General features: G+C 40.5%; 1 protein-coding gene and 1 long non-coding RNA gene across 3 annotated transcripts in view; both read left to right on the top strand.

The window, feature by feature from the left end:
• Nucleotides 1–5,919, top strand: part of LOC115576861 (double-stranded RNA-specific editase 1-like) — a 68,749-nt gene extending 62,830 nt beyond the window's left edge. For both annotated transcript variants that reach the window (XM_030409457.1, XM_030409456.1), the window contains 3 exons: nt 276–457; nt 865–1,043; nt 2,137–5,919. In XM_030409457.1, coding sequence (XP_030265317.1) covers nt 276–457; nt 865–1,043; nt 2,137–2,313 — 538 coding nt within the window. In that variant the 3' untranslated portion in view covers nt 2,314–5,919. The remainder of the gene's footprint in view (nt 1–275; nt 458–864; nt 1,044–2,136) is intronic.
• Nucleotides 5,920–9,176: 3,257 nt separating this feature from the next.
• Nucleotides 9,177–12,256, top strand: LOC115576875 (uncharacterized). Its single transcript, XR_003982958.1, has 3 exons — nt 9,177–9,290; nt 10,424–10,496; nt 12,213–12,256. It is a non-coding gene; the product is annotated as an uncharacterized LOC115576875 (long non-coding RNA).
• The last annotated feature ends 47 nt before the right edge of the window (nt 12,257–12,303 follow it).

Below are 12,303 nucleotides of genomic sequence, written 5' to 3' on the forward strand. Positions count from 1 at the left end.
CTGTCCGTCAGCTGCGGCTCTCAGGTGTCATTAGGCTACTGGAGTTTTGATTAGGCTTCTTGATGAAACTCCAGGAGGCCCCCAACAGCTCGGGACTCCTCTGAGCCGGAGCGCGTTTGTATTTGCAGGAGAATTAGCGGGAAACCAGAGTGTTTGTCTCTTCATCTCCGCTGTACAAAAAAAGAGGACTAGAGGACCAGAAGTCATCGCACTTGTTGACGAATAAGATGTTTTTTCTTGCCTGATTGAAGCAGATCTGTTCCGTCCTTCTACAGGTGGAACGTGGTTGGGTTCCAGGGCTGTCTGATGAGCTATTTCACTGAGCCCATCTACTTCTCCAGCATCATCTTGGGCAGCCTGTACCACGCCGACCACCTCTCCAGAGCCATGTACCAGAGGATTACCGAGATCGAGGACCTGCCGCCATCTTTCAGCTTGAACAAGCCGCTGCTCAGCGGTGAGAAACATGCTGCTCTTTCACAAGCGACTGACTTCCACTGATCTGTCACCTGTTATTTTTTTTCGACTCCGACAGCACAGATGTGACATTTTCAAGCACGCCGGGGTTTGTGTAGAGCCTCTATGAGTGTGAAAAGCAGGGTTCTCACAGTGGAGGTTGAAGGGATCGTGGTGTCCTGTTAGCAAAATTCATGTTTTTTGTTTTTTGACTTGTTTTTTTTTTTTTTTACCATCATTGCTAAACCAGGGGAGGGGCATTTTAATGTGTTTTCTCAGTGTCCTTCAATGCAATCTCATTCGCAATCTTAGTCTACATATACAACAGTATAAAAGTGAAGCAGAATCTCATTCAAAGGTTTTTGAACACACTGTTTGATTATATTTTTGCCTACATGTTTTCATCAGGAATAAGCAACGCAGAGGCTCGCCAGCCCGGAAAAGCCCCCAACTTCAGTGTGAACTGGACGGTGGGCGACCAAGCCCTGGAGGTGATCAACGCCACCACGGGGAAAGACGACCTGGGTCGACCCTCCAGGCTGTGCAAACACGCTCTGTACAGCCGCTGGATGCGCCTGCACTGCAAGGTGCGACACCGAGCAAACGTGATGGAAATGATGAGTTGTTTTAGAGTAATGGTTTAGAACATTTAAGTCCAGGAAAGATAACAGAGTTTTTAAGATGAAGAGATTCAAAAAGGAAATTTAGCTCAACAGTAACGCCGTCAGTCGACAAGCCTACAACTGCCAGTCACGGTTCACAACAGCTTCAAAATGTCGAATTAACCTGCAGCAATTAGTCAATTTGTTGATTTGCTGTTGACTTTTAAATCAATCACTAACTATTTTGACTATCAATAAACTGTTTTCAGGGAGTCCAGGGCTTCACTGTTTTGCTGCACACCCACCAAAAATCAGCCAGTTACGACAAAGACAAAGATTTTTATTGATTGCACTGGTGCTCCTGACATTTAGCAGGTCTGATTCAAGGAAAAAAAAAACTCAGGTCATCACAGTTGCATGTGCTGTGATTAAAATGAAGGAAAACACTGATTGACAAGTTTATTCCTATCTACAATCATTAGCGCCCCCTGTACACCTGTAGGGTGTCTTATCACACAACACACCATGTAGCAACATAGTCATGCAGCATACCCACTTAACAGTTAGAAGCTCAGCTTAAAGCCCTAACCATTTTTACCTTAACCAATTCCAGCACTGAGCAACTAAAGCAACAGAAACAATGTTCGGATGTTTTGCTGTGGTTTTCTAGAGGTTTTGGTCTGTAACTACATCATTCCAAAAGACTTTAGCTCTAAAGATGCAAGATTTAATTAGGCAGAAATCAAATATTTTATTTTCATTTTACTCAGACCCAGTGAGGTCTCACATGCGTTACCTTTATTCTAGTACCAAGATTTTTCTCATGGACCTTGCAGCTGCAGAGATACACCCTCTATAGGTTAAGGAAATGAATTCGATCTGTTGAGTGAGTGCACCTAATGTACGTGCTGGTGTACCTGATGATAAAGTTAGATAAGACTAAAAACTTCGTCTGGGCTCGTGGAGGTATTTTACTAATTCAGCTTCTTAAATGTGGGCAAACAAGACATTTGAGGGTGGAGCACAGATCAACATTTTTTTTTCACCATGTCACTCCTGTGTGTCCGTGTCCCTGCAGCTCTCCTCCACCCTGCGGATCAGAACAGTGAGGCCCGGCAGCTACCACGAGGCCAAGCAGGCGGCGGTGGAGTACCACAGCTCCAAGCAGTCGCTCTTTAGAGCCTTCCACAAGGCCGGACTGGGCGCCTGGGTGAAGAAACCTATAGAGCAGGACCAGTTTGCGCTCACCACCTGAGCCAGTGCTGGTGTTTTCTTTGACAGAAGACGTGTCGGACTTCACTTTGTGAAAGTGTTTCTGCGGAGGAATTATTTCCCTTTGGATGGTCGCGGACTGGACTGTGTCAGTGGGAAGAACGAGGATGTCAGACCCGCGGAATTAACATTCCTCCTCCATTTTCAAGCCTCACGCTCCTCCTCTCAGCCAGCACTACACATCCACTAAAAGATGATTATTCAGTCACTTATGCAACTTTCTACACAGGACAAATGTAAAAACAGACTTTGGGGAATGGAAACTTGTAAACAGCATTGTTAGTTCAAACGTTTCTATAAGAGTAGTGATCTATTGATTTTGCATGTGGGATTATACCAAATTCATAGGAAGTGGGCAGTGAAAGGTTTGTTCTCATGTTCAGTATTGTGATCTCACATTATCAGTGTCGTGATGACTCCAGAATGTCCTCCTGCAGTTTGTAAAACTGTCTTTGATCTGCTCTCTTGCACTTCTTTGACTGCAAATTTAAGGCCACAGGGACGTTTTTCTTTGAATTGAAGCTAAAAATACGCACTCTGATGTCGAAAAATGACTTGAGTCTGATATCAGAGGATAGTCATCTGCTGCTCCAGCATCCTCTGATGTATTTTCTCTCCACAAACATTGAAGTTTTATGGATTTGGGTTTAGATCTAGCTAAGTATACTGGACACGCCTACGCAGTTCTTGTCCAAAACAGCTTCTGTACCGCAAATGAGCATCAGTCCAGAGGAGTTGAGCCTGTGTCTGAAGCAACGCTTTAAAGGCTGCACTGCTAAAAGAAACCGGGAGACCACCACGGCTGACTGTCATAGACAGAGACGCCGGTGCGATAAGATAAGTCCGGTGTGTAGAATTTGGGGAGATTTAGGGGCAGAAATGGAATAAGATCTTCATAATCATGCTTTTATTAGTTGTCATTTCTATATCCACAAAGTCGCCATCATGTTTGTACAGTGGAGTGGATTCAGTTTTCATTGTGAAAAGATATTATTTAACCCTTAAAGGTTACATAGCCACATTTCATGAATTTCTCAGTATTGCCATTAAGACCACTTATCCAAGTTGGGGTAATTACACAAGCAAAACATAAATGTGTTATTTTTGTACACAAATATTCAATATGGGAACATACAGATCAATATTCTATATATTTTTTTGTAATTCAAGTTCCTGTTTTCACGCTGTGCAAATTGAGAAAAGACATTTAATTTATGCTGTCATCTTTGGATAATTGAGTGGCAGAGTTGGGAAATAGGTTGAAAATCTTTTTTATGATGAAGCAGATTAACGATTAGTTAATACAATTCTTCAGAAGAGTGGCCATTTTTAATAAACCACCTTCTGGGTTTATCGAATATTAATATTTCCTGTTTTTTTTATTTCCTTCCATTTCCTTTCTTTTTTTTTTTTTTTGAAAGACATCCCAAGCACACATTTGTATTAAATGGTAATAGATGACTAACGCGAACTGGCTCTACAGAGATCCTACAGCTGCTAGCTGCATCACTAGCCTGTTAGCCACACTATTAGCTGTAGTGCTACAGTTAGCTGTAAGCGTTGGCTATAAGAGAGGAATAGGGAACTTCTACATCATTTTATCCTCCTTCAGCTCTCTTCATCTCAGAAATGCCTCCCTGGTGTTCAACCTCTACAAACACGTAGATCCTGGGTGAGCTTTGTTTGTAGCCTAGTTAGACGTCGGCCAACCCTGATTCAGACTGGCCCAGTTTGAATACAAAGGGAGGATGCTCACAGACTGTAGACAGAAACAGATCTTTTGAAGTAAGCCTGCCATTAAATTTAGCGTGTGACATGCAGTGGTCAAAATGTGTTACGTCAACCAAAATGATAAAGGATGAATTCCTACACACGATGAAGCACTACACACCTCAGCAGCTAGCATCTAGTGTCCATTAGAGGAATGACAGCCAGACCTCAGCACTCAGCCATGGTGGTGGTCCATTTGCGCTTCAATTAGATCAGTTCAGCAGACTGACAGATTGCAAATTAGTCTCCTCATACCTTTTAACCAGGGCTGGCCAAAGTTGGCCCACCAAATATTTCTATCAGAAGAGAAAATTCTCCTTAAATAGGCCAATGTAGAATTTCTAATTGGGGAAAGGGAACTTAGACAAAGTATCCATACAAATAAAAAACGTTCACCTGTTCTTAAAGGTGCTTTTTGTAAGAACACTGATTTTTGAGTCTCATTCGCAACGCATCAAATACTGGCGCACTGGGATGGCGGCTGACCCGTCCTGCAAACCAAAGCGTCAGTGTTGGACAACTTGGGAATGACACTCAATTAAATCAAATGTTCTCACAAATAGGACCTTTGACCTTTAGCTTCCATATAGTGCTGTCTTTTAACAATACAACACAATAGATGCTTGATTTTGGACATTAGGTTCAAGTTTTGCCCTCTTAGAGAAAACGTATGGGCTGTTTTGGGTCATTTGCATGTTAGATTACGCGAACATAAGGAAAACTTTGAGGCGTCCCGATTTAAAAACAGTTGAGTATAGATTGAACACACATGTTAGGCATGAACTCACCCTAAAAAATCTCACCTTACACGAGCCCTGTTGCACTACATCAGAGTAACAACCCCTTATGCAAACCTGTCAGAGTGTGAGTCTGTCCTGCAGTGATCCATATGCAGTAAGTCCAGTGAACCCAGACCCTGCTCGTGTTGCCGGTGTGAACTCTTCAGTTACTTTCACCGCCAGTAAAAGCTCACCAAAGATGATGTCAGCATCCGTCAAACTTTTGTAACGAGTTATTTTCTGTGTTCCTTTCCACTCCCAGACGTTGTTTTTTTTATCACTGTATCCTGCTTCTTTAGATGTGTGTTTGTGACGATGTGTGACGTGCTGTTTCCCGTGTGATGTCCTACTCTCTCAAACCAAACAAGACGATACCCAAAATCACCTGTTCACCTCTATAGCAACTGTACATTTTAACTTTGAGATAGTTTTAAATTGTAATTATTTTCTTAATTCTTCCTGTCGCTGTGAACGCCCCACTGGATGTAAACCTTCCAGCCTCAAATGCACACAGAGCATATTTAACTGATTTACTTTCACGTGGGTGGAGTTCTTTTCTTTCTGTGTTTTGATTGAATGTGTATCTCCCTGCTTCTGTTTAATAGCTGAAAATATGTCTTAACTTTTGAGCACGTGCAAACCTGTTCCCCGTCTCAGCATACCTGGCTCCAGGCTCGGGCCCCTCAGGGTTTTTGGAGGTGCCGGGCCAATTATATCTCCACGGGATATGCACTTTTTAAAAAGGGACAACTTTTTTCCATAGACTTTGAGTAAAAGCGAATGGGTGAATGGGATAAGACGGTCCACCATATGGCGATCCTCCATGTCTCTATGTTGGCGGTGGTGAGCCTCTTACATTTCTAATGGGTTCATGCACTAAGTTATTGATTTACCCTGTTAAAAAAATACCAAGACCTGTGGGAGTGGGTGGGGGTAATGCATGAGCTCTACCTGTTAAGCATGAAACTATTATTATGAACTATGTAGAAACTGAGTCAAGTCACTGAGCTAGATATTTAATAAAATGCTATTATAGTCTTTTTGTATGTCTGTCTTTATTTGAAACAGTTGTGGTGCTTGGAAACAAATGTGAAACTTATATTCTTGGATCTTTTCTGTATCCAGTAGTCACCCCCTGTGGCCCCTCAAAGGTTTCCAGTATTCCTCATTGTCTTGGATGCCCAGCTGTTGGAATAAATTAAATAGGGACCCTGAGTCACGAACAGGAAAATGTCAGAACATATTAACAGCGGCAGAGTTACTTCTCAAAACGTCTCCCAGCTCTTGGCTTTATGTATTAAAGTTCCTCTATGACCTCAGAACTGGTTATTTGGTAAAAAAAAAAAAAAAAAACTATTCCCACTCAAGGTCTTCTAACGTGGTTATTAAAGAGCTTTCAACCTCATTTCAATAAGCAGGTTGAATATGCTCAGATGACCAGAGAGTTTATAAAATGTTCTAAGAGTCCCATTTGTAAATTACCATCTCTAAAAATCACAATCTAGTAACTGACAATGTACATTCACAACGATATTCAGATACTTGAAAATTAGAAGATAAACAAGCAAAGAAAAACATTTTTTAATGTGTTGTGACCTGTATCCATTTGTAAACCTTGTATGACAGTGGAGATGAGTCCCATCCAGCGAGCGCTTGCTCTGCTTTTGTTGCTGTCGACATAAATGCCAGGCAGCTGCGCTTTATCTTCTGCTATCTAAAGCCGTCCTGACTGCATCTCTACATGGGCTGTTAGAGGCCCATTACTTCGTGTCATATCAGCCACTGACACCTGTGCAAAGCGAAGGAGACCCGACAATCTCACTGTGGATTACCTGTCCTCTCTGCGTTACCAGGGGACAGCCAGCCCTCCTGTCAAAAACACACACCTTTCTACACTGACAGGTTTTGTTCCTGCGAGGAACCTCTGGCTCCGTTCCCCTTTTCTTGTCCACACACAAGACCGCGGTTAAGAAGTTGATTTCCCAGCTGTGGGATTTGAGCTGATCGAGTGTGGCTAAAAAAAAAATGAGAGAAAAGAAAAGCCGAACGGCTTCAAGGTGAAGTGGGATTAGTGAAAACAGCTCTTCATACTTCTCCACCTTCCCCAATTTATCTGCAAATTATATTTCCCAGGCTAAGTCTCTTACAGGGGCCACGTAAAGCGGACCACGTCCTCCACAAATTTTAAGTCCCCCCTATTACCTATTAGTTGGATAGTAATTTTTTTGCAATTTAGTACTTTATATCGCAGCCCTTGTCACTCCTGTCTCCTGCTCTGTGTAGATGGTTCCACATTTTATTTTCATGAAAACGTTCACATTTTAAAATTGAACAACTGAACAACCAGGCTCTGCCCACGAATCAGACCAGTGTGACTGTTACTGGAATGGACCACATTCACACGATGGCCATTTTCTTCTGACTTCAGGCTCAGAAGAAAATGGAAAATTAAGACACCTAAACCTCCAATGTGTTAGAACTGAACACAAACAAAAACCCTGATCTCAGAGCTGTGAAGAGACAGCCTGAATAGCATTGTGAAAGGCTTAAGGAGAACCAATCTATCCAAGATGGTGTCATTTTCACTTCAGCTACTACACTATGTAATCAGTAATGACTCCAGAATGTCATGTTAAAGCATAAAGTTGTCCATTTACAGTTAAACTGTTGCTTTTGTCCTGAGATCTCAGTCAGGTTTAAGTGGAGAACTGACTGTGTTTCTGTGCAATGACTCTTCCTCTTTGGAAACAGAACACTGCAGCTGAAGAAGCAGATCTGGAGCAGAACCTGAGAGTCCCGTCCCTCCTCCATCAAATACCCTGGCTCACTGGCTGAAGTTGTCCATCCATTAGGACATCTCCTCATTTGTCACGGCTCATTTCCCTGGGAATTGAGAGCCCATTAGCCACTTAATGGACCTCTGCGTGAACTTAATGTACATACAGTACAGCAGCACTCAGCAGATGACGGAAAAATGCCCTGACCACAGTTTGCTTTTCCTCCGAGATGAAAAACAACAGCAGAGTTATAAAAATACACCAGTACAACCAAACCTTTGGGGCAGCCGTAGCTTCTTCTGACATTAAAAGAAGTATTTGGGTGAATTTTTTAAAATCCACTTTCATATGGTATTTACACATTTCAGTCCAGAATGGGAAAAAAAAAAACTTTTGCAGTTTTGTTTGCAGAACAACCTACACAAATATTCAAAAATGTATTCTCACTCATACCCGTTCAAACCACCAAGTGTTTTGTTTTTGCTTTACTTTGGACAATGGGGCATAGCATAAAAGTATGTGAATACTGATTTGTTTTCTTTGTTGCTTTTGGTTGATTTGATAAAAAAAGAGAAGAAAAGAAAAAGTAAATTGCAAAAGACAAGAAAAGATCAGGATGAAGATTTTATCCTGTGGGTAATGGGGGCGGGACTTGATAAGCTTTGGCTTCTCCTGCTTTTCCCTTTCGGCCATGTGTGTTGTATTATTTGAACAATTATGAAATGTGATGTTTATGAATTGACATGCCCGAAATAAATAACATAAATAAATAAATAAAGATACAGAAACATTTGCCTCGACTTGATTTTCATTACTGACACACACTTAATTTGTCTACTGCATGCAATGAACATAATCCAATCAAACAATATCACAGTTTCCCATTAATATTTTGATGCACTGTAAGAACCAAAATAACATGTTTTTGGTGATAAGTGACCTAAAAAACATCATCACTTCGCAATGACTTATCACAAAATAATGAGTTAGTATCACAAAATAATGAGAAACATTCTCAAAATAATGTAGTATCAAGTATTTCAAAAATAATAATATGGTAATAATAAGATGGTCTGAATTTCTCCAAATGATGAGAAACTCTCAAAGTGCCTTAGTATTCATCAGTTTGTTATCTGAAAAAACATAAATAATGTACATCATTATTTAGAGACATGATGACTTACAGGATCTTTTTTTTTTTTTTTTCCCCAAACTTACAGAAATGGGCTTCCATAACAATCTGGTCTCTAAAATGAAAAACTGTGATTTAAAAATAAAAAAAATATGAAAACATGACAAATCTGCAGTTACCTGGACTTTCCAAATTAATTTGTTGCCTTTTATGACCACATCTGCCTCATCACCTCTTCTGTAATATTCTCAGTGATCAGACACCTGAGATAAAAATGCTTCGTGTGGAAATAACCTGCTTTGTGATGCACTGCTCGTGTGTCAATATTTGTTATGTCAATAAAGCTCCTTTGAATCGCGTTAAGGCTGTTTGACCAATCAGAGTTTGAGTTTGAGGCGTCACACTTCCGGTGTCTCTCGTATGGATCCAGTCAGCTAGCAGCTCTCCCTGTGTGTCCACCAACACACTTATAAATGCTTCGTATGCCCAGCAAATAAAAAAAGTAAGTGCTGCCATACATCTGTTACATGTTTTCACTGAGTGCAGTAACAGAAACCGAGCTAACACTACACTCTGTGTGGCTAACTAACAGCTAGCTTGTTAGCCCAGCTGTCTTGTGCCATGAACAAAATGATGGCTCTTGGAGTGAAATGAAGCATTTAGGTGCACATTTGGATTGACACAATCTTCATAATGAATAACGATATTCATTCGCAGTAAAAAATTAAACTCAGACTCAAAATTTCAAACAGCCAGTGGCCAGTGACGAATTAAACCCAGGTTTAATTTACTCAAGTACTTTCTTAGGTACCATATTCTGCTATTTTATAGTACCACTCTACTGTTTTAAATTATGAACTAAAACAAAAAAACAACAACAACACACACATAAGTAGATAAGAGTACGACTGATAAATGATTATTTTATCACATAAATCTACGTCTTGAACCACTAAAGTAATGTATCTCTGAATTGAATGAACCACCTCATTGTCTGAACTAGTGACTGCTTATAATTGGTATGGAAGCCCTAAACGGCCATGTATTCATACATTTTATTTCCTCCATCTTCCCGTGATAACGAGTTAATTTCAATTGTTTTTTCACGCAGATTAATGTGTAAATATATGTGACGCGGTGATCGATATGCTCCTGCTCCTCTGACATTGCTACACTGAATGATGTTTCCTGCAATGATTTAATATACTACACTATTGGTTCGTTTTCTCAAGATCTCAAATTAATTATATCGTTATCATGGGAAAACAAAGTTTCGTTATCTGGAGATCTCGAGAAAATTATCCTGTTATCTTGGGATAACAAATGAAATTAACTTGTTATCACGGGAAAACGGAGGAAATAAAATGTATGAATGCATGGCTGTTTAGGGCTTCCATAAATTGGACATGTTACACTGGCTAATTTTGATACCTAGCCTAGGGAAAAAAAATGTCACGTGTCATTTCTTTTCACCACATCACAACTTGACCAGTTGTCAACTCCTTTAAATGTTTCATCAACTAGTTGTTGTTTTATTCAGTTATAGTTAATAGTTAGTGAAGAGTTGATCTTTTAATTAACCCTTCATCTACTTGTTTTCTGTGTAACGCTAACCATCTGTCTCATGTGCTGCAGTGTTGCCTTGAAGTCTGAAATCTGCAAACTCGGCATCGTCCATCTGCTGATCTCGGTGCTGATGGCAGCTCAGGTAAATATTATTATTATTATTTGCAACGCAGCCTGTTGCTAGTGGGCCAGACTGACAAAGGGAAGTGGGTGTTGAAGTGAAATAAAGGTCACAGCTGACAAAGCAAACATGTGAAGTTGACTGTTGTAATATATAATTCCTATAACCTTCCATACCCATTAAGCAAACAAAATTAACATTTACCGTAAATTACCAAAAAATAGCCAGGGCGTTTATTTGTTTCAATCACTTAACAGACAAGGCGTTTATTTTGGACCATGCGGCAATTTGGGACAGGCGTTTAATTCTGCAAGTGTTGTTGCGGCAGAGGAAACGATTTAGCCAACCAGCACTAGTGGCAGACTCCTCATCTCTGCTTTCACTTATTGTGGCGTACATTTGTTTCGCCATCGCCCTGATTATTTTGCGGGAAACTCTCTCATGGTGTGCCCATTTGCTGATAACTCATTCTCGCATGTTTATCTCCAGCTCTTTGCTAGCCTTCTTCCTACCTCCACCAGGCAGCCTGGCCCTGTTGCTGTCCTCCTCAGACGCTGAAGCTCAGTTTGATTTTTTTCGCCAATCTCTCACTCTCTTGGGGTCGACAGAGAAACGTCTTATTTGGAACCGGCGGTTATTTATCAAAATATACACCTGCACCCAGCGTTTAAAGGGGTCCTTGCGGTTAATTGAAACCCTGCTATTATTTGGTAATTTACCGTAAACATGCTTGAAAAATGTAGATGTAATGTTTAGAAGATAACACGGCAGCCTTTACTCTACTATAAACTTACTATAAACTACTCTCTGACAAAAAGGCTGTTTTTTTTGTTACAATGATTTTAAAATAACTTTCTATATGTCAACTATTAATAAATTTCCAAGCATAATAATTAGGGCCGGGACTTTAACGCGTTAATTACGATTAATTAATTACACGAAAATTAACGCGTTAAAAAAATTAACGCATTTTAATCGCACTTATTTTTGCACCGCGGAACGTTTCTCACTGGAAGAGTTTCAGGGGTACCGATTATACTGGAGCACCAACTAACGTTCATGACTTCAGACAACAACAATGAACGAAGAAGCAGATGAGACTGCTTTGGTTGGCCCCGTGGATGGGAAATTTTGTTTTCAAAAGCAGACGGATGGCAGCGTAGATAAGAGCACGGTATTGCTGCACTTTATGGCAAAAATTGCACTGGTCGGGGCAGCGTTTAGCTCAGTGGCTAGAGTGCGCGTCCCATGTACCGAGGCTCTGCAGCAGACCCAGGTTCGACACCCAGCCTGGGTCCGTTTGCTGCATGTCACTCCCCCTCTCTCTCTCCCTGTTTCCTGTCATATCTTCAGCTGTTCTGTCAATAAAGCCATAAAAGGCCAAAAAAATATTTTAAAAATGCACTGGTCTGTTGGTCTTGAAAAAACAAAAACAATGTTTTGTTGCTTAAGCTTCTGTATTCAGTCATTATTCAATGGTATACTAAAATCCATGTGAAAAAAATTGCTTCTCACTGTTCTCAGGTCAAATATTTATATGCGATTAAAATGCGATTAATTTCGATTAATTAATTACAAAGCCTCTGATTAATTCGATTGATTTTTTTAATCGAGTCCCGGCCCTAATAATAATATATTATTACTCTGCACACTGAGCTACTCCGTGACAGCATCTGCAGGTTGTTTGACTTACTTATGAAGGAACTGAGTTGAAGTTCTGATCTTTTATTCTTCTAGAACTAGATGTGGGGCCACAATCCGCATCATCAACTCGCAGGTACAGACTCCGCCCAAGTTTCAAAGTTTTATTCACGTTATGTTTCGTCTT

Source organism: Sparus aurata, chromosome 24 (genome assembly GCF_900880675.1).
Source record: "Sparus aurata chromosome 24, fSpaAur1.1, whole genome shotgun sequence".
Classification (NCBI taxonomy): Eukaryota; Metazoa; Chordata; class Actinopteri; order Spariformes; family Sparidae; genus Sparus; species Sparus aurata.